Below are 24,251 nucleotides of genomic sequence, written 5' to 3'. Positions count from 1 at the left end.
CTTCTTTACCTAGCCTACCTGTGTTCTCTGCATGGCCTTCTTTACCTAGCCTACCTGTGTTATGTATGGCCTTCTTTACCTAGCCTACCTGTGTTCTGCATGGCCTTCTTTACCTAGCCTACCTGTGTTCTCTGCATGGCCTTCTTTACCTAGCCTACCTGTGTTCTCTGCATGGCCTTCTTTACCTAGCCTACCTGTGTTCTCTGCATGGCCTTCTTTACCTAGCCTACCTGTGTTCTCTGTATGGCCTTCTTTACCTAGCCTACCTGTGTTCTCTGCATGGCCTTCTTTACCTAGCCTACCTGTGTTCTCTGCATGGCCTTCTTTACCTAGCCTACCTGTGTTCTCTGCATGGCCTTCTTTACCTAGCCTACCTGTGTTCTGCATGGCCTTCTTTACCTAGCCTACCTGTGTTCTCTGCATGGCCTTCTTTACCTAGCCTACCTGTGTTCTCTGCATGGCCTTCTTTACCTAGCCTACCTGTGTTCTCTGCATGGCCTTCTTTACCTAGCCTACCTGTGTTCTCTGCATGGCCTTCTTTACCTAGCCTACCTGTGTTCTCTGCATGGCCTTCTTTACCTAGCCTACCTGTGTTCTCTGCATGGCCTTCTTTACCTAGCTACCTGTGTTCTCTGCATGGCCTTCTTTACCTAGCCTACCTGTGTTCTCTGCATGGCCTTCTTTACCTAGCTACCTGTGTTCTCTGCATGGCCTTCTTTACCTAGCCTACCTGTGTTCTCTGCATGGCCTTCTTTACCTAGCCTACCTGTGTTCTCTGCATGGCCTTCTTTACCTAGCCTACCTGTGTTCTCTGCATGGCCTTCTTTACCTAGCCTACCTGTGTTCTCTGCATGGCCTTCTTTACCTAGCCTACCTGTGTTCTCTGCATGGCCTTCTTTACCTAGCCTACCTGTGTTCTCTGCATGGCCTTCTTTACCTAGCCTACCTGTGTTCTCTGCATGGCCTTCTTTACCTAGCCTACCTGTGTTATGTATGGCCTTCTTTACCTAGCCTACCTGTGTTATGTATGGCCTTCTTTACCTAGCCTACCTGTGTTCTCTGCATGGCCTTCTTTACCTAGCCTACCTGTGTTCTGTATGGCCTTCTTTACCTAGCCTACCTGTGTTATGCATGGCCTTCTTTACCTAGCCTACCTGTGTTCTCTGCATGGCCTTCTTTACCTAGCCTACCTGTGTTCTCTGTATGGCCTTCTTTACCTAGCCTACCTGTGTTCTCTGTATGGCCTTCTTTACCTAGCCTACCTGTGTTCTCTGCATGGCCTTCTTTACCTAGCCTACCTGTGTTCTCTGTATGGCCTTCTTTACCTAGCCTACCTGTGTTCTCTGCATGGCCTTCTTTACCTAGCCTACCTGTGTTCTCTGCATGGCCTTCTTTACCTAGCCTACCTGTGTTATGTATGCAGCAGCCTCTCATTCCAGAAAGAAGAGGTGTAGAGAGAGAGAGAGAACTGCTGCATATAGCTGCTATGTGACTGGACTGTAATGAAGATGTACTTACACAACACTGAGTTGTTTCAAATGGTTCCCTGGGAGCAGAGCAGAAATTCTCTCTCTTTTAATTCTCCATCTCCGCTGTTTCACATGATCTGAGTCAGACCGCTCTTTATTCAGAATGTGTCTTTATGGTGGGACGGACGGGACACGGCTGTAGGCTAGTAAAACTATGCATTTAAAGTGCCAACTGATGGGCTGTTGCAGTCAGTGCCTCGGTCTTCCCCTGGTCTCTGTTCTCATCGCTTCGGTTTTTCCATCTCGTCTTTATTTCCATGTTCATCTCATCTCGTAGGCCAAGACAGATTGAAAACCATTCTAGTGTTTGGTTCATTCTTCTGACAAATGGCTGTTTAGTTCACAGACACTCAAAAGGAGAGGAAGCCATGAATCCCAGATGTCAAGATCACCAGTCTAACACACATTCTATATAGTTATAATGAGGTGTTCAACAGTACGGTTATAGATGAGGAACATGTCATTCTATATAGTTATAATGAGGTGTTCAACGGTACGGTTCTAGATGAGGAACATGTCATTCTATATCGTTATAATGAGGTGTTCAACGGTACGGTTCTAGATGAGGAACATGTCATTCTATATCGTTATAATGAGGTGTTCAACGGGACAGTTCTAGATGAGGAACATGTCATTCTATATAGTTATAATGAGGTGTTCAACGGTACGGTTCTAGATGAGGAACATGTCATTCTATATAGTTATAATGAGGTGTTCAACGGTACGGTTCTAGATGAGGAACATGTCATTCTATATAGTTATAATGAGGTGTTCAACGGTACGGTTCTAGATGAGGAACATGTCATTCTATATAGTTATAATGAGGTGTTCAACGGTACGGTTCTAGATGAGGAACATGTCATTCTATATAGTTATAATGAGGTGTTCAACGGTACGGTTCTAGATGAGGAACATGTCATTCTATATTGTTATAATGAGGTGTTCAACGGTACGGTTCTAGATGAGGAACATGTCATTCTATATAGTTATGAGGTGTTCAACGGTACGGTTCTAGATGAGGAACATGTCATTCTATATAGTTATAATGAGGTGTTCAACGGTACGGTTCTAGATGAGGAACATCGTGTCATCTGCACCAGCTTGGTCGTTTTACTGGTAGGGAGGGCAGGAGGGAGAGAGATTGGTGGAGAGAAAGAGAGATAGAGAGAGAGAGAGAAGTAGGGAGGGCTGGAGGGAGAGAGAGAGACGTGGAGAGGGGTGTGGAGAGAGAGAGAAGTAAGGAGGGCTGGAAGGAGAGAGAAAGGTGGAGAGAGAGAGAAGTAGGGAGGGCTGGAGGGAGAGAGAGAGCGAGAGAGAGCGAGAGAGAGTAGAGGAGAGAGAGAAGGCTGGAGGCTGTAGTGGGCTGGAAGGAGAGAGGGTCTCTTTACCGTTCTGTGTGAGCTTGGTAGAACACACCAAGGTTGCTATCTGGAAGGAGTCCTTGCTGATGGTACAGTTGCCCAGGTTGTGTGTGCCCTTCCCTGTAGTGGACAAACCCTTCTCCTCCAGCTCCACCTTGGTAGCAGGCAGGTTCAGGTACAGAGACGAGTCCTCCAGCTTCTTAGCCTCCGCCTGGGGGTCATAGAACACAGAATTAAATATACAAATATACCTTCTCCATCGTGTTATAATATCTACCCTGAATACGATGAGGTGGTGTTATATTACCTACCCTGTATACGATGATGTGGTGTTATATTACCTACCCTGTATACGATGAGGTGGTGTTATATTACCTACCCTGTATACGATGAGGTGGTGTTATATTACCTACCCTGTATACGATGAGGTGGTGTTATATTACCTACCCTGTATACGATGAGGTGGTGTTATATTACCTACCATGTATACGATGAGGTGGTGTTATATTACCTACCCTGAATACGATGAGGTGGTGGTATATTACCTGTATACGATGAGGTGGTGTTATATTACCTACCCTGTATACGATGAGGTGGTGTTATATTACCTACCCTGTATACGATGAGGTGGTGTTATATTACCTACCCTGTATACGATGAGGTGGTGTTATATTACCTACCCTGTATACGATGAGGTGGTGTTATATTACCTACCCTGTATACGATGAGGTGGTGTTATATTACCTGTATACGATGAGGTGGTGTTATATTACCTGTATACGATGAGGTGGTGTTATATTACCTACCCTGTATACGATGAGGTGGTGTTATATTACCTGTATACGATGAGGTGGTGTTATATTACCTACCCTGTATACGATGAGGTGGTGTTATATTACCTGTATACGATGAGGTGGTGTTATATTACCTACCCTGAATACGATGAGGTGGTGTTATATTACCTACCCTGAATACGATGAGGTGGTGTTATATTACCTACCCTGTATACAATGAGGTGGTGTTATATTACCTACCCTGTATACGATGAGGTGGTGTTATATTACCTACCCTGTATACAATGAGGTGGTGTTATATTACCTACCCTGTATACGATGAGGTGGTGTTATATTACCTACCCTGTATACGATGAGGTGGCGTTATATTACATACCCTGTATATGATGAGGTGGTGTTATATTACCTGTATACGATGAGGTGGTGTTATATTACCTACCCTGTATACGATGAGGTGGTGTTATATTACCTACCCTGTATACGATGAGGTGGTGTTATATTACCTACCCTGTATATGATGAGGTGGTGTTATATTACCTGTATACGATGAGGTGGTGTTATATTACCTACCCTGTATACGATGAGGTGGTGTTATATTACCTACCCTGTATACGATGAGGTGGTGTTATATTACCTACCCTGTATATGATGAGGTGGTGTTATATTACCTACCCTGTATACGATGAGGTGGTGTTATATTACCTGTATACGATGAGGTGGTATTATATTACCTTGTATACGATGAGGTGGTATTATATTACCTGTATACGATGAGGGGGTGTTATATTACCTACCCTGAATACGATGAGGTGGTGTTATATTACCTGTATACAATGAGGGGGTGTTATATTACCTACCCTGTATACGATGAGGTGGTGTTATATTACATACCCTGTATACGATGAGGTGGTGTTATATTACCTACCATGTATACGATGAGGTGGTGTTATATTACCTGTATACGATGAGGTGGTGTTATATTACCTGTATACGATGAGGTGGTGTTATATTACCTACCTTGTATACGATGAGATCGTGCTCTCCGTCCCTCAGGGTCGTCCCATCGTACCTCATCAGCTTCACAAATGACAGGGCGAATATCTTCTCTGATTTGTCTTTGGCTGCAGGGGGAGGAGGGGATACAGAGGAGGTGGTTTTTTAGCTGGAAAGGCGGCGAGTCTGGGCCTGGGCTTGGCTCAGGCCGGGCTAGGAATGGGCTGGAGCCCATCACTGGTCATTAGTGTCTCACTGCCTTTGGAGGGTCCAGAGGGACACAGAACAGGGCCAGGGTAACAAGGGTGAGGCTAAAGCAGCTTAGCTCAGCTGTCAACAGCTGGTTAGAGCCCCGCCCACTGAACCAGACAACCAGTTAGAGCCCCGCCCACTGAACCAGACAACCAGTTAGAGCCCCACTGAACCAGACAACCAGTTAGAGCCCCACTGAACCAGACAACCAGTTAGAGCCCCACTGAACCAGACAACCAGTTAGAACCCCACTGAACCAGACAACCAGTTAGAGCCCCGCCCACTGAACCAGACAACCAGTTAGAGCCCCGCCCACTGAACCAGACAACCAGTTAGAGCCCCGCCCACTGAACCAGACAACCAGTTAGAGCCCCACTGAACCAGACAACCAGTTAGAGCCCCACTGAACCAGACAACCAGTTAGAGCCCCACTGAACCAGACAACCAGTTAGAGCCTCACTGAACCAGACAACCAGTTAGAACCCCACTGAACCAGACAACCAGTTAGAACCCCACTGAACCAGACAACCAGTTAGAGCCCCACTGAACCAGACAACCAGTTAGAACCCCACTGAACCAGGCAACCAGTTAGAGCCCCACTGAACCAGACAACCAGTTAGAACCCCACTGAACCAGGCAACCAGTTAGAACCCCACTGAACCAGGCAACCAGTTAGAGCCCCACTGAACCAGACAACTAGTTAGAACCCCACTGAACCAGACAACCAGTTAGAGCCCCGCCCACTGAACCAGACAACCAGTTAGAGCCCCGCCCACTGAACCAGACAACCAGTTAGAGCCCCGCCCACTGAACCAGACAACCAGTTAGAGCCCCGCCCACTGAACCAGACAACCAGTTAGAGCCCCGCCCACTGAACCAGACAACCAGTTAGAGCCCCGCCCACTGAACCAGACAACCAGTTAGAGCCCCGCCCACTGAACCAGACAACCAGTTAGAGCCCCGCCCACTGAACCAGACAACCAGTTAGAGCCCCACTGAACCAGACAACCAGTTAGAACCCCACCCACTGAACCAGACAACCAGTTAGAGCCCCGCCCACTGAACCAGACAACCAGTTAGAGCCCCGCCCACTGAACCAGACAACCAGTTAGAGCCCCGCCCACTGAACCAGACAACCAGTTAGAGCCCCGCCCACTGAACCAGACAACCAGTTAGAGCCCCGCCCACTGAACCAGACAACCAGTTAGAGCCCCACTGAACCAGACAACCAGTTAGAACCCCACTGAACCAGACAACCAGTTAGAACCCCACTGAACCAGGCGACCAGTTAGAGCCCCACTGAACCAGACGACCAGTTAGAGCCTCACTGAACCAGACGACCAGTTAGAACCCCACTGAACCAGACAACCAGTTAGAGCCCCGCCCACTGAACCAGACAACCAGTTAGAGCCCCACTGAACCAGACAACCAGTTAGAGCCCCACTGAACCAGACAACCAGTTAGAGCCCCACTGAACCAGACAACCAGTTAGAGCCCCGCCCACTGAACCAGACAACCAGTTAGAGCCCCGCCCACTGAACCAGACAACCAGTTAGAGCCCCACTGAACCAGACAACCAGTTAGAGCCCCACCCACTGAACCAGACAACCAGTTAGAGCCCCACCCACTGAACCAGACAACCAGTTAGAGCCCCACCCACTGAACCAGACAACCAGTTAGAGCCCCACCCACTGAACCAGACAACCAGTTAGAGCCCCACCCACTGAACCAGACAACCAGTTAGAGCCCCACCCACTGAACCAGACAACCAGTTAGAGCCCCGCCCACTGAACCAGACAACCAGTTAGAGCCCCGCCCACTGAACCAGACAACCAGTTAGAGCCCCGCCCACTGAACCAGACAACCAGTTAGAGCCCCACTGAACCAGACAACCAGTTAGAGCCCCACTGAACCAGACAACCAGTTAGAGCCCCGCCCACTGAACCAGACAACCAGTTAGAGCCCCGCCCACTGAACCAGACAACCAGTTAGAGCCCCACTGAGCCAGACGACCAGTTAGAGCCCCGCCCACTGAACCAGACGACCAGTTAGAGCCCCGCCCACTGAACCAGACAACCAGTTAGAGCCCCGCCCACTGAACCAGACAACCAGTTAGAGCCTCACTGAACCAGACAACCAGTTAGAGCCTCACTGAACCAGACAACCAGTTAGAGCCCCACTGAACCAGACAACCAGTTAGAACCCCACTGAACCAGACAACCAGTTAGAACCCCACTGAACCAGACAACCAGTTAGAGCCCCGCCCACTGAACCAGACAACCAGTTAGAGCCCCGCCCACTGAACCAGACAACCAGTTAGAGCCCCGCCCACTGAACCAGACAACCAGTTAGAGCCCCGCCCACTGAACCAGACAACCAGTTAGAGCCCCGCCCACTGAACCAGACAACCAGTTAGAGCCCCGCCCACTGAACCAGACAACCAATTAGAACCCCACTGAACCAGACAACCAGTTAGAACCCCACTGAACCAGACAACCAGTTAGAGCCCCACTGAACCAGACAACCAGTTAGAACCCCACTGAACCAGACAACCAGTTAGAGCCCCGCCCACTGAACCAGACAACCAGTTAGAGCCCCGCCCACTGAACCAGACAACCAGTTAGAGCCCAGCCCACTGAACCAGACAACCAGTTAGAACCCCACTGAACCAGACAACCAGTTAGAGCCCCACTGAACCAGACAACCAGTTAGAACCCCACTGAACCAGACAACCAGTTAGAGCCCCACTGAACCAGGCAACCAGTTAGAGCCCCACTGAACCAGACAACCAGTTAGAACCCCACTGAACCAGACAACCAGTTAGAGCCCCACTGAACCAGACAACCAGTTAGAGCCCCGCCCACTGAACCAGACAACCAGTTAGAGCCCCGCCCACTGAACCAGACAACCAGTTAGAGCCCCACTGAGCCAGACGACCAGTTAGAGCCCCACTGAGCCAGACGACCAGTTAGAGCCCCGCCCACTGAACCAGACAACCAGTTAGAGCCCTGCCCACTGAACCAGACAACCAGTTAGAGCCTCACTGAACCAGACAACCAGTTAGAGCCTCACTGAACCAGACAACCAGTTAGAGCCCCGCCCACTGAACCAGACAACCAGTTAGAGCCCCGCCCACTGAACCAGACAACCAGTTAGAGCCCCACTGAACCAGACAACCAGTTAGAGCCCCCCACTGAACCAGACAACCAGTTAGAGCCCCACCCACTGAACCAGACAACCAGTTAGAGCCCCACCCACTGAACCAGACAACCAGTTAGAGCCCCACCCACTGAACCAGACAACCAGTTAGAGCCCCACCCACTGAACCAGACAACCAGTTAGAGCCCCACCCACTGAACCAGACAACCAGTTAGAGCCCCGCCCACTGAACCAGACAACCAGTTAGAGCCCCGCCCACTGAACCAGACAACCAGTTAGAGCCCCGCCCACTGAACCAGACAACCAGTTAGAGCCCCGCCCACTGAACCAGACAACCAGTTAGAGCCCCGCCCACTGAACCAGACAACCAGTTAGAGCCCCGCCCACTGAACCAGACAACCAGTTAGAACCCCACTGAACCAGACAACCAGTTAGAACCCCACTGAACCAGACAACCAGTTAGAGCCCCACTGAACCAGACAACCAGTTAGAACCCCACTGAACCAGACAACCAGTTAGAGCCCCGCCCACTGAACCAGACAACCAGTTAGAGCCCCGCCCACTGAACCAGACAACCAGTTAGAGCCCCGCCCACTGAACCAGACAACCAGTTAGAGCCCAGCCCACTGAACCAGACAACCAGTTAGAACCCCACTGAACCAGACAACCAGTTAGAGCCCCACTGAACCAGACAACCAGTTAGAACCCCACTGAACCAGACAACCAGTTAGAGCCCCACTGAACCAGGCAACCAGTTAGAGCCCCACTGAACCAGACAACCAGTTAGAACCCCACTGAACCAGACAACCAGTTAGAGCCCCACTGAACCAGACAACCAGTTAGAGCCCCGCCCACTGAACCAGACAACCAGTTAGAGCCCCGCCCACTGAACCAGACAACCAGTTAGAGCCCCACTGAGCCAGACGACCAGTTAGAGCCCCACTGAGCCAGACGACCAGTTAGAGCCCCGCCCACTGAACCAGACAACCAGTTAGAGCCCCGCCCACTGAACCAGACAACCAGTTAGAGCCTCACTGAACCAGACAACCAGTTAGAGCCTCACTGAACCAGACAACCAGTTAGAGCCCCACTGAACCAGACAACCAGTTAGAACCCCACTGAACCAGACAACCAGTTAGAACCCCACTGAACCAGACAACCAGTTAGAGCCCCGCCCACTGAACCAGACAACCAGTTAGAGCCCCGCCCACTGAACCAGACAACCAGTTAGAGCCCCGCCCACTGAACCAGACAACCAGTTAGAGCCCCACTGAACCAGACAACCAGTTAGAGCCCCGCTGAACCAGACAACCAGTTAGAGCCCCGCTGAACCAGACAACCAGTTAGAGCCCCACTGAACCAGACAACCAGTTAGAGCCCCGCCCACTGAACCAGACAACCAGTTAGAACCCCACTGAACCAGACAACCAGTTAGAGCCCCACTGAACCAGACAACCAGTTAGAGCCCCGCCCACTGAACCAGACAACCAGTTAGAGCCCCACTGAGCCAGACGACCAGTTAGAGCCCCGGCCCACTGAACCAGACAACCAGAACACAACACATACGAGTCATACACTATCCCATCCTCAGTCAGAACACATATGAGTCCAATAATCTGAACTGTAACTGTTATGTCGTATCCAGTTGTTAGCGACCATATGGCAGAGATGATTTGCCCTCCATCTTGGCTAAACTATCCCCAGGGAGAATGATGGCAGCAGACTGTATATTCTGACCAGTCCCTGAGTGTACTACATAGAAAATAGAGCAGTATCTGTGAAGCAGCCTCAGTGTGGGTCCTATATAAACCCGAGAGGAGAGTTATGGCTGTGTCCTGTAAGTTTAACGTGGGATGGGACCGCATACATCACCATCACAGATCAACAAGCTCAAATTTACGTGATGTTCAGGCCGTGATTCATCCGGTGTATCTGGTGCATTCAATCTGTATAAATCAACATATTGGTTTTCTGCCCGTAGCCTGGCGCGGTGAATAATCGCTCTGCTCGCTGGAATGGAAGACAACCAATAAAAAGATAGAGGAGGACTACTGTATGTATGCTGCAGAATCAGGAGAGGAGTGGATTCACTGCGCAATGACTTCCATCAGACACAAGCACAGAATCACAGATGAAAACAGCTTCAGTTTGGGAGTCAGTGGATTATCTTGTCCAGAAACCGGTACGTCTCAGCTGTTCACTGACCTAGAATGAACTGTCTGACCTGTGCTCTCTCTCTCCTACCTCCTAAACACTAAATGACAACATCGCCCCCAACGGGCGAATAGAGTAGGACGGGAAATATCAGCCTCAGGGAACATGCCTCAGGTAATCATCCAACCAGAGCCAGAAAGACAAGGCAATTAACTATACTGAACAAAAATGTATTTAAAAAAACGCAACATGCAACAATTTAAAAGATTTTACTGAATTACAGTTCATAGAAGGAAATTAGTCAATTTAAATAAATTCATTAGACCCTAATCTATGGATTTCACATGACTGGGCAGGTGCACAGCCTGACTGGCTGGCTGGCAGAGTGACTGGCTGGCTGGCAGAGTGACTGGCTGGCTGGCAGAGTGACTGGCTGGCTGGCAGAGTGACTGGCTGGCTGGCAGAGTGACTGGCTGGCTGGCAGAGTGACTGACTGGCTGGCTGAGTGACTGACTGGCTGGCTGAGTGACTGACTGGCTGGCTGAGTGACTGACTGGCTGGCTGAGTGACTGACTGGCTGGCTGAGTGACTGACTGGCTGGCTGAGTGACTGACTGGCTGGCTGAGTGACTGACTGGCTGGCTGAGTGACTGACTGGCTGGCAGAGTGACTGACTGGCTGGCAGAGTGACTGACTGGCTGGCAGAGTGACTGACTGGCTGGCAGAGTGACTGACTGGCTGGCAGAGTGACTGACTGGCTGGCAGAGTGACTGACTGGCTGGCAGAGTGACTGACTGGCTGGCAGAGTGACTGACTGACTGGCAGAGTGACTGACTGACTGGCAGAGTGACTGACTGACTGGCAGAGTGACTGACTGACTGACAGAGTGACTGACTGACTGACAGAGTGACTGACTGACTGGCAGAGTGACTGACTGACTGACTGGCAGAGTGACTGACTGACTGACTGGCAGAGTGACTGACTGACTGACTGGCAGAGTGACTGACTGACTGGCAGAGTGACTGACTGACTGGCAGAGTGACTGACTGACTGGCAGAGTGACTGACTGACTGGCAGAGTGACTGACTGACTGGCAGAGTGACTGACTGACTGGCAGAGTGACTGACTGACTGGCAGAGTGACTGACTGACTGGCAGAGTGACTGACTGACTGGCAGAGTGACTGACTGACTGGCAGAGTGACTGACTGACTGGCTGAGTGACTGACTGGCTGGCTGAGTGACTGACTGGCTGGCTGAGTGACTGACTGGCTGGCTGAGTGACTGACTGGCTGGCTGAGTGACTGACTGGCTAGCTGAGTGACTGACTGGCTAGCTGAGTGACTGACTGGCTAGCTGAGTGACTGACTGGCTAGCTGAGTGACTGACTGGCTAGCTGAGTGACTGACTGGCTAGCTGAGTGACTGACTGGCTAGCTGAGTGACTGACTGGCTAGCTGAGTGACTGACTGGCTAGCTGAGTGACTGACTGACTGGCTGAGTGACTGACTGACTGGCTGAGTGACTGACTGGCTGACTGGCTGAGTGACTGACTGGCTGAGTGACTGACTGGCTGAGTGACTGACTGGCTGGCTGGCTGAGTGACTGACTGGCTGGCTGAGTGACTGACTGGCTGAGTGACTGACTGGCTGAGTGACTGACTGGCTGGCTGAGTGACTGACTGGCTGGCTGAGTGACTGACTGGCTGGCTGAGTGACTGACTGGCTGGCTGAGTGACTGACTGGCTGGCTGGCTAAGTGACTGACTGGCTGGCTGGCTAAGTGACTGACTGGCTGGCTGGCTAAGTGACTGACTGGCTGGCTGGCTAAGTGACTGACTGGCTGGCTGGCTAAGTGACTGGCTGGCTGAGTGACTGACTGGCTGGCTGAGTGACTGACTGGCTGAGTGACTGGCTGGCTGGCTGAGTGACTGACTGGCTGAGTGACTGACTGGCTGGCTGAGTGACTGGCTGGCTGAGTGACTGGCTGGCTGAGTGACTGGCTGGCTGGCTGAGTGACTGGCTGGCTGGCTGGCTGAGTGACTGACTGGCTGAGTGACTGGCTGGCTGGCTGGCTGAGTGACTGGCTGGCTGAGTGACTGACTGGCTGAGTGACTGACTGGCTGAGTGACTGACTGGCTGAGTGACTGACTGGCTGAGTGACTGACTGGCTGGCTGGCTGAGTGACTGGCTGGCTGAGTGACTGGCTGGCTGAGTGACTGGCTGGCTGAGTGACTGGCTGGCTGGCTGGCTGGCTGAGTGACTGGCTGGCTGGCTGAGTGTATGAGAAGTAAACCGTGCTTGAGGATTAGTCTTTGCTGAAGCCCACAACAGTGTGTGAGTGTGTCAATGCTGAAGGAGAGGACAGATAGCTTCCCCCTAACTACAGCACGTTTCAGACAGACAACCCCCAGTCCAGGCTGTCTGGACCTGCTAATTGCTCGTTTTGCATACGGCCGGCCTGCTCTCCGCTAACAAATGGCCCTTACTCCACCGCCCCGCCCCTCTTGGCTGGGCTAACCGATAATACACCATGCGGCGAGCAGCTGGAGCAACAAGGCTGCCAGGACAGGCTTCCTCAGCCCTGTTCCACACCCATAAACATTAAAAACACCACCAAAACTAAAGAAATACATTTATAATTGAGTCCCTTCAGCCAGGCAGACGCCTTTCCCAACATACAAATGAGCAGTTACAGGGATTTATTCTCCCAGCCCAGGCCCACTGGCAGCCAGCCCGGGCCCACCGACAGCCAGCCCGGGCCCACCGACAGCCTTACCGGGCCCACCGACAGCCAGCCCAGTCATTTCAACAGAATAACATGAATCTCATTTATGTAGGGGAATTTCATTCCACAATTAAAGTGACACAGGGTGAACCGTAAAGTAATTGTTATGACCAGGGCTTGTGTCCTCAACGGCCCCCTGTTCCCTATGAGTGCCAGGATGTAGGGCCAGGACCCAGTCTGCTTGACTTGGACGACAGATTAGGAGCCAATTGCTTAGTATTTATGAATTCATTGTCTGAATAATTGTATGAATTTAAATTTGTGCTTGTAGCCTAGTGGTCTGAATTATTAATTTATATTTGTGCTCATGGCCTAGTGGTCCATGAATTTATATTTGTGCTCATGGCCTAGTGGTCCATGAATTTATATTTGTGCTCATGGCCTAGGTTGGTCTAGTAGTCCATGAATATAAATTTGTGCTCGTGGACTAGTGATCTAAGTTACCTCCATCTTTCCCCACCGTCACCCCTTCTCCATCTTTCCCCACCGTCACCCCCTCTCCATCTTTCACCACCGTCACCCCCTCTCCATCTTTCACCACCGTCACCCCCTCTCCATCATTCACCACCGTCACCCCCTCTCCATCTTTCCCCACCGTCACCCCCTCTCCATCTTTCCCCACCGTCACCCCCTCTCCATCTTTCCCCACCGTCACCCCCTCTCCATCTTTCCCCACCGTCACCCCCTCTCCATCTTTCCCCACCGTCACCCCCTCTCCATCTTTCCCCACCGTCACCCCCTCTCCATCTTTCACCACCGTCACCCTCTCCATCTTTCCCCACTGTCACCCTCTCCATCTTTCCCCACTGCTAACCTCTCCATCTTTCCCCACTGTCCCCCTCTCCATCTTTCCCCACCGTCACCCCCTCTCCATCTTTCACCACCGTCACCCTCTCCATCTTTCCCCACTGTCACCCTCTCCATCTTTCCCCACTGCTAACCTCTCCATCTTTCCCCACTGTCACCCTCTCCATCTTTCCCCACCGTCACCCTCTCCATCTTTCCCCACCGTCACCCTCTCCATCTTTCCCCACCGTCACCCTCTCCATCTTTCCCCACTGCTAACCTCTCCATCTTTCCCCACCGTCACCCTCTCCATCTTTCCCCACTGCTAACCTCTCCATCTTTCCCCACTGTCACCCTCTCCATCTTTCCCCACTGCTAACCTCTCCATCTTTCCCCACTGTCACCCTCTCCATCTTTCCCCACTGCTAACCTCTCCATCTTTCCCCACTGCTAACCTCTCCATCTTTCCCCACTGTCACCCTCTCCATCTTTCCCCACTGCTAACCTCTCCATCTTTCCCCACCGTCACCCTCTCCATCTTTCCCCACTGCTAACCTCTCCATCTTTCCCCACTGTCACCCTCTCCATCTTTCCCCACTGCTAACCTCTCCATCTTTCCCCACTGTCACCCTCTCCATCTTTCCCCACTGCTAACCTCTCCATCTTTCCCCACTGTCACCCTCTCCATCTTTCCCCACTGCTAACCTCTCCATCTTTCCCCACTGCTAACCTCTCCATCTTTCCCCACTGTCACCCTCTCCATCTTTCCCCACTGTCACCCTCTCCATCTTTCCCCAATGTCACCCTCTCCATCTTTCCCCACCGTCACCCTCTCCATCTTTCCCCACCGTCACCCTCTCCATCTTTCCCCACTGTCACCCTCTCCATCTTTCCCCACCGTCACCCTCTCCATCTTTCCCCACCGTCACCCTCTCCATCTTTCCCCACCGTCACCCTCTCCATCTTTCCCCACCGTCACCCTCTCCATCTTTCCCCACCGTCACCCTCTCCATCTTTCCCCACCGTCACCCTCTCCATCTTTCCCCACCGTCACCCTCTCCATCTTTCCCCACCGTCACCCTCTCCATCTTTCCCCACTGTCACCCTCTCCATCTTTCCCCACCGTCACCCTCTCCATCTTTCCCCACTGCCAACCTCTCCATCTCAATTAAATAAAGTCAGAAAAGACCTTAAAAACCTTCACATTTGTACTTACATTCTTGAGATGATCGGTGACGGAAGGTGAATCTCAGGTGACTTCGGTTCACGTCTTCAATAGGGATGGCAACCTTGAGGTTAAACAGTAAGGCAGGAGACAGACAGCGAAATGAAACTCAATCTCTCTCAAATTAAAGTACACACATGTACATGTACAAACACACTCACAAACACACACGGGTATAGACAGACTAACCTTGATGGTTTCAAACCAGCGAGGCTGTTTGATCTGGTAGTAGATGACAGACTTGTACTCCAAGATGCCCTCGTCTCCAGCACCAGGGAACATCACGTTCTGAAAGAGAGAGAGAGAGAAAGGTGGAAATGGAGAATGTATTTTAATAGAATAATAAAAACCATTTAGCAGACGCTTTAATCCAAAGCAACTTAAAGTTATCCGTACATTTTACATATGGGTGGTCCCGGGAATCAAACCACTATACTGTAAAAGCCATGCTCTACTAACTGACCTATAGAGGACCTGGAGCCATGCTCTACTAACTGAACTACAGAGGACCTGGAGCCATGCTCTACTAACTGAACTACAGAGGACCATGTTCTACTAACTGAACTACAGAGGACCATGTTCTACTAACTGAACTACAGAGGACCTGGAGCCATGTTCTACTAACTGAACAACAGAGGACCATGTTCTACTAACTGAACTACAGAGGACCATGTTCTACTAACTGAACTACAGAGGACCTGGAGCCATGCTCTACTAACTGACCTATAGAGGACCTGGAGCCATGCTCTACTAACTGAACTACAGAGGACCATGTTCTACTAACTGAACTACAGAGGACCATGTTCTACTAACTGAACTACAGAGGACCTGGAGCCATGTTCTACTAACTGAACTACAGAGGACCATGTTCTACTAACTGAACTACAGAGGACCATGTTCTACTAACTGAACTACAGAGGACCATGTTCTACTAACTGAACTACAGAGGACCTGGAGCCATGTTCTACTAACTGAACTACAGAGGACCATGTTCTAATTACTGAACTGCAGAGGACCTGGAGCCATGTTCTACTAACTGAACTACAGAGGACCATGTTCTACTAACTGAACAACAAAGGACCTGAAGCCATGTTCTACTAACTGAACTACAGAAGACCATGTTCTACTAACTGAACTACAGAGGACCATGTTCTACTAACTGAACTACAGAGGACCTGGAGCCATGCTCTACTAACTGACCTATAGAGGACCTGGAGCCATGCTCTACTAACTGAACTACAGAGGACCATGTTCTACTAACTGAACTACAGAGGACCATGTTCTACTAACTGAACTACAGAGGACCTGGAGCCATGTTCTACTAACTGAACTACAGAGGACCATGTTCTACTAACTGAACTACAGAGGACCATGTTCTACTAACTGAACTACAGAGGACCATGTTCTACTAACTGAACTACAGAGGACCTGGAGCCATGTTCTACTAACTGAACTACAGAGGACCATGTTCTAATTACTGAACTGCAGAGGACCTGGAGCCATGTTCTACTAACTGAACTACAGAGGACCATGTTCTACTAACTGAACAACAAAGGACCTGAAGCCATGTTCTACTAACTGAACTACAGAAGACTTGGAGCCATGTTCTACTAACTGAACTACAGAGGACCATATACTACTAACTGAACTACAGAGGACCATGTTCTACTAACTGAACTACAGAGGACCATGTTCTACTAACTGAACTACAGAGGACCATGTTCTACTAACTGAACTACAGAGGACCATGTTCTACTAACTGAACTACAGAGGACCATGTTCTACTAACTGAACTACAGAGGACCATGTTATACTAACTGAACTACAGAGGACCATGTTATACTAACTGATCTACAGAGGACCATGCTCTACTAACTGAACTACAGAGGACCATGTTCTACTAACTGAACTACAGAGGACCATGTTCTACTAACTGAACTACAGAGGACCATGTTCTACTAACTGAACTACAGAGGACCATGTTCTACTAACTGAACTACAGAGGACCATGTTATACTAACTGAACTACAGAGGACTTGGAGCCATGTTCTACTAACTGAACTACAGAGGACCTGGAGCCATGTTCTACTAACTGAACTACAGAGGACTATGTTCTACTAACTGAGCTACAGAGGACCATGTTCTACTAACTGAACTACAGAGGACCATGTTCTACTAACTGAACTACAGAGGACCATGTTCTACTAACTGAACTACAGAGGACCATGTTCTACTAACTGAACTACAGAGGACCATGTTCTACTAACTGAACTACAGAGGACCTGGAGCCATGTTCTACTAACTGAACTACAGAGGACCTGGAGCCATGTTCTACTAACTGACCTATAGAGGACCTGGAGCCATGTTCTACTAACTGAACTACAGAGGACCTGGAGCCATGTTCTACTAACTGAACTACAGAGGACCATGTTCTACTAACTGAACTACAGAGGACCATGTTCTACTAACTGAACTACAGAGGACTTGGAGCCATGTTCTACTAACTGAGCTACAGAGGACCATGTTCTACTAACTGAGTTACAGAGGACCATGTTCTACTAACTGAACTACAGAAGACCTGGAGCCATGTTCTACTAACTGAACTACAGAGGACCATGTTCTACTAACTGAACTACAGAGGACCATGCTCTACTAACTGAACTACAGAGGACCTGGAGCCATGTTCTACTAACTGAACTACAGAGGACCATGCTCTACTAACTGACCTATAGAGGACCTGGAGCCATGTTCTACTAACTGACCTATAGAGGACCTGGAGCCATGTTCTACTAACTGAACTACAGAGGACCTGGAGCCATGTTCTACTAACTGAACTACAGAGGACCTGGAGCCATGTTCTACTAACTGAACTACAGAGGACCTGGAGCCATGTTCTACTAACTGAACTACAGAGGACCTGGAGCCATGTTCTACTAACTGAACTACAGAGGACCTGGAGCCATGTTCTACTAACTGACCTATAGAGGACCTGGAGCCATGTTCTACTAACTGAACTACAGAGGACCATGTTCTACTAACTGACCTATAGAGGACCTGGAGCCATGTTCTACTAACTGAACTACAGAGGACCATGTTCTACTAACTGAACTACAGAGGACCTGGAGCCATGTTCTACTAACTGAACTACAGAGGACCATGTTCTACTAACTGACCTATAGAGGACCTGGAGCCATGTTCTACTAACTGAACTACAGAGGACCTGGAGCCATGTTCTACTAACTGAACTACAGAGGACCTGGAGCCATGTTCTACTAACTCCATAAAGCAGGAACTCCAGCCAGTGTGTCCACCAACACAAGTCCCCAGAAAACACCCTGCTTAATTAGAAATTAAATATTAAAATGACCACTGCTGTGTGTGTGTGTGTGTGTGTGTGTGTGTGTGTGTGTGTGTGTGTGTGTGTGTGTGTGTGTGTGTGTGTGTGTGTTGCTGGAGAGACCAGCTGGTTGTACTGGTCCAGACAAGTCATTATCTTTCCCCAGTGGATCCCTGGGGTGTGTCAGGGCCTCGCTGTAAACCACTATGCCCTCCGTGGTGGGGGGAGGGTGGACAAGGGATGCGGGGGAAACGCAGCCAGCCAGAGGAACCGCAGTCAGTCAGAGGAACCAGTCAGTCAGAGGAACCGCAGCCAGTCAGAGGAACCAGTCAGTCAGAGGAACCAGTCAGTCAGTCAGAGGAACCAGTCAGTCAGTCAGTCAGAGGAACCGCAGTCAGTCAGAGGAACCAGTCAGTCAGAGGAACCGCAGCCAGTCAGAGGAACCAGTCAGTCAGAGGAACCAGCCAGTCAGTCAGAGGAACCAGTCAGTCAGTCAGAGGAACCAGTCAGTCAGTCAGGGGAACCAGCCAGTCAGGGGAACCAGCCAGTCAGAGGAACCAGCCAGTCAGAGGAACCAGCCAGTCAGAGGAACCAGCCAGTCAGAGGAACCAGCCAGTCAGGGGAAGTAGGAGATTTATAAATCACTGCTAAATGGAATTACAATGACGGAACGACGTTGTCGTAGACGAGGACGGGGAACGCAGGGGAATAGCCCCAATTAGCCGTGCAACGTTAGCTAGCTAGTTAGCTGGCTCATGTAGCTAGCTGGCTTCTTTACATGGATTTGATGCAGTCAAGACAGGCACTACCCAATGGTATGATAGATAACCTCCGACAGCAACACGTTCGTCCGACAGCCGCAGGTGATCGTCACATTGTGTGTGGTGTTAATGTGTCAAGTTAACAGCAGGGGGCGAGTTGACCTGCGTTGCTTCCTCTCCAGTAGGTATAACAGAGTGGATGAACAAGGCTGCTCAGTTAGTCTTCAAATGCCTGGAATTTCCTCTGTGTGAGAGGAGGAGAACGTCATTGTATTGTGTGAATATACAGCGGCAAGAAAAAGTACGTGAACCCTTTGGAATTACCTGGATTTATGCATACATTAGTCATCAAATCTGATCATCTAATCACAACAATAGACAAACACAGTGTGCTTAAACTAATAACACACTAATTATTGTATTTCTCTTGTCTGTATTTAAACAGTCACAGTGTAGGTTGTAAAAAGTATGTGAACCCTTTGGAATTACCTGGATTTATGCATACATTTGTCATCAAATCTGATCATCTAATCACAACAATAGACAAACACAGTGTGCTTAAACTAATAACACACTAATTATTGTATTTCTCTTGTCTGTATTTAAACAGTCACAGTGTAGGTTGTAAAAAGTATGTGAACCCTTTGGAATTACCTGGATTTATGCATACATTTGTCATCAAATCTGATAATCTAATCACAACAATAGACAAACACAGTGTGCTTAAACTAATAACACACTAATTATTGTATTTCTCTTGTCTATATTGAATACATCATTTAAACATTCACAGTGTTGGTTGGATGTGAACCCCTAGGCTAATGACTTCTCCAAAAGCTAATTGGAGTCAGGAGTCAGTTAACCTGGAGTCCAATCAATGAGACGAGATTGGAGATGTTGGTTAGAGCTGCCTTGCCCTTTAAAAAACACTCACAAAATTTGAGTTTGTTATTCACAGGAAGCATTGCCTGATGTGACCCATGCCTCAAACAAAAGATCTCAGAAGACCCAAGATAAAGAATTGTTGACTTGCATAAAGCTGGAAAGGTTTACAAAGGTATCTCTAAAAGCCTTGATGTTCATCAGTACACAGTAAGACAAATCGTGGCCGTCCTGCAAAGGATATCAGACCCAGAGAGACGGGAAGGATATGGTGTGAGGGGTTTTACTATGTTAGACACAGAGTGGACAAAACATTAGGAACACCTGCTCTTTCCATGACAGACTGACCAGGTGAAAGCTATGATCCCTTATTGATGTCACTTGTTAAATCCACTTCAATCAGTGTAGATGAAGGAGAGGAGGCGGGTTAAAGAAGGATAGTCATTTGTCTGGCGTTCACAAACAATCAGGGCAATTTCCGTTTGAAAGTACTTTTTTGAGAATTGATGGACTACAGTAAGCTGATCGCCAAGCATTGAGAAATAGCAGTCAGGTCCGGTCAGCCCTCTTAATCACAGGTTTTGGCTTTCCCCAGTGAGAGCTGAACTATAGCACGTCAAACCTCTAGAAAACGGACCACGAGGCGGACAGAACCTTCCCCAGTGAGAGCTGAACTACAGCACGTCAAACCTCTAGAAAACGGACCACGAGGCGGACAGAACTTTCCCCAGTGAGAGCTGAACTACAGCACGTCAAACCTCTAGAAAACGGACCACGAGGCGGACAGAACTTTCCCCAGTGAGAGCTGAACTACAGGACATCAAACCTCTAGAAAACGGACCACGAGGTGGACAGAACTTTCCCCAGTGAGAGCTGAACTACAGCACGCCAAACCTCTAGAAAACGGACCACGAGGTGGACAGAACTTTCCCCAGTGAGAGCTGAACTACAGCACGTCAAACCTCTAGAAAACGGACCACGAGGTGGACAGAACTTTCCCCAGTGAGAGCTGAACTACAGCACGTCAAACCTCTAGAAAACGGACCACGAGGTGGACAGAACTTTCCCCAGTGAGAGCTGAACTACAGCACGTCAAACCTCTAGAAAACGGACCACGAGGCGGACAGAACTTTCCCCAGTGAGAGCTGAACTACAGGACATCAAACCTCTAGAAAACGGACCACGAGGCGGACAGAACGAGATCTAAAAAGCAGTGAGACCAACATTCATTCGTCAGTCAGTACCTCCACTTTCTTTCTTTCTTTCTTTCTGTCGTGTGTGTGTGTGTGTGTGTGTGTGTGTGTGTGTGTGTGTGTGTGTGTGTGTGTGTGTGTGTGTATATATACACACGTCTCAATACCTCCAGTTTCTTTCCGTCCTCGTCGTAGACTGTCATTGTGACCTCTACATTCTTGGGGGTGGACTTGCTTCCTTTATCAAACTCTCCCTGAACCAGGGTTACGTAGATATCGTTACGCACGTCACCTAAGGGGAAACAAGACAGGCTTATGAGTCACACACCTCACTGACAAAGGGTCGTGTCCTGACTGTAGACCTGCATGCGGACCTCACTGACAAAGGGTCGTGTCCTGACTGTAGACCTGCATGCGGATCTCACTGACAAAGGGTCGTGTCCTGACTGTCAGTGAGATCCGCATGCATATCTACAGTCAGGACACGACCCTTTGTCAGTGAGATCCGCATGCAGGTCTACAAAGGGTCGTGTCCTGACTGTAGACCTGCATGCTGAATGTGGATCTCACTGACAAAGGGTCGTGTCCTGACTGTAGACCTGCATGCTGAATGTGGATCTCACTGACAAAGGGTCGTGTACTGACTGTAGACCTGCAAGCTGTATGTGGATCTCACTGACAAAGGGTCGTGTCCTGACTGTAGACCTGCATGTTGTATGTGGATCTCACTGACAAAGGGTCGTGTCCTGACTGTAGACCTGCATGCTGTATGTGGACCTCACTGACAAAGGGTCGTGTCCTGACTGTAGACCTGCATGCTGTATGTGGACCTCACTGACAAAGGGTCGTGTCCTGACTGTAGACCTGCATGCTGTATGTGGACCTCACTGACAAAGGGTCGTATCCTGACTGTAGACCTGCATGCTGTATGTGGACCTCACTGACAAAGGGTCGTGTCCTGACTGTAGACCTGCATGCTGAATGTGGACCTCACTGACAAAGGGTCGTGTCCCAATTTGGCCCCAAGTCAGACTAGGACTATATATAGTGTCTTTAACACCAACACCGGTGTGAATGTCACAGTGGCCAACAGAACATGGCCAAGATGTTCAAATGTTCATAGATGATACTACCTGGCATGATGATCTCTGAATGGATCATAATACTACCTGATGATCTCTGAATGGATCATAATACTACCTGGTGATCTCTGAATGGATCATAATACTACCTGATGATCTCTGAATGGATCATAATACTACCTGACGATCTCTGAATGGATCATAATACTACCTGACGATCTCTGAACGGATCATAATACTACCTGATGATCTCTGAACGGATCATAATACTACCTGATGATCTCTGAACGGATCATAATACTACCTGATGATCTCTGAACGGATCATAATACTACCTGATGATCTCTGAACGGATCATAATACTACCTGATGATCTCTGAACGGATCATAATACTACCTGATGATCTCTGAACGGATCATAATACTACCTGATGATCTCTGAACGGATCATAATACTACCTGATGATCTCTGAACGGATCATAATACTACCTGATGATCTCTGAACGGATCATAATACTACCTGGCATGACGATCTCTGAAAGAATCATAATACTACCTGGTGATCTCTGAACGGATCATAATATTACCTGATGATCTCTGAATGGATCATAATACTACATGACGATCTCTGAATGGATCATAATACTACCTGACGATCTCTGAATGGATCATAATACTACCTGACGATCTCTGAATGGATCATAATACTACCTGACGATCTCTGAATGGATCATAATACTACCTGATGATCTCTGAATGGATCATAATACTACCTGATGATCTCTGAATGGATCATAATACTACCTGGTGATCTCTGAATGGATCATAATACTACCTGATGATCTCTGAATGGATCATAATACTACCTGATGATCTCTGAATGGATCATAATACTACCTGACGATCTCTGAATGGATCATAATACTACCTGATGATCTCTGAATGGATCATAATACTACCTGATGATCTCTGAATGGATCATAATACTACCTGATGATCTCTGAATGGATCATAATACTACCTGGTGATCTCTGAATGGATCATAATACTACCTGGTGATCTCTGAATGGATCATAATACTACCTGGTGATCTCTGAATGGATCATAATACTACCTGATGATCTCTGAATGGATCATAATACTACCTGATGATCTCTGAATGGATCATAATACTACCTGATGATCTCTGAATGGATCATAATACTACCTGATGATCTCTGAATGGATCATAATACTACCTGATGATCTCTGAATGGATCATAATACTACCTGGTGATCTCTGAATGGATCATAATACTACCTGGCATGACGATCTCTGAACGGATCATAATACTACCTGGCATGACGATCTCTGAACGGATCATAATACTACCTGACGATCTCTGAACGGATCATAATACTACCTGACGATCTCTGAACGGATCATAATACTACCTGATGATCTCTGAACGGATCATAATACTACCTGATGATCTCTGAACGGATCATAATACTACCTGATGATCTCTGAACGGATCATAATACTACCTGATGATCTCTGAACGGATCATAATACTACCTGATGATCTCTGAACGGATCATAATACTACCTGATGATCTCTGAACGGATCATAATACTACCTGATGATCTCTGAATGGATCATAATACTACCTGGTGATCTCTGAATGGATCATAATACTACCTGGCATGACGATCTCTGAACGGATCATAATACTACCTGGCATGACGATCTCTGAACGGATCATAATACTACCTGACGATCTCTGAACGGATCATAATACTACCTGACGATCTCTGAACGGATCATAATACTACCTGATGATCTCTGAACGGATCATAATACTACCTGATGATCTCTGAACGGATCATAATACTACCTGATGATCTCTGAACGGATCATAATACTACCTGATGATCTCTGAACGGATCATAATACTACCTGATGATCTCTGAACGGAT

General features: G+C 48.6%; 1 protein-coding gene across 1 annotated transcript; it reads right to left on the bottom strand.

Annotated features, from left to right (window-relative positions):
- Positions 1-2,917: 2,917 nt before the first annotated feature.
- On the bottom strand, positions 2,918-22,353 carry LOC120038709 (dedicator of cytokinesis protein 1-like; the record flags this gene model as incomplete). The annotated part of the gene is made up of 6 exons (XM_038984373.1): positions 22,342-22,353; positions 21,376-21,500; positions 15,225-15,323; positions 15,027-15,099; positions 4,702-4,805; positions 2,918-3,101 (listed from the first exon to the last, which is right to left on the bottom strand). Coding segments are annotated over exons 1-6 (592 nt in total), but the record flags the coding sequence as incomplete, so codon positions are not given.
- Between the last annotated feature and the right edge of the window lie 1,898 nt (positions 22,354-24,251).

This window comes from Salvelinus namaycush, unplaced genomic scaffold (genome assembly GCF_016432855.1).
Source record: "Salvelinus namaycush isolate Seneca unplaced genomic scaffold, SaNama_1.0 Scaffold2343, whole genome shotgun sequence".
Lineage (NCBI taxonomy): Eukaryota > Metazoa > Chordata > Actinopteri > Salmoniformes > Salmonidae > Salvelinus > Salvelinus namaycush.
The sequence above is the reverse complement of the archived record's forward strand: the minus strand, read 5'-3'. Positions and strand labels throughout refer to the sequence as shown.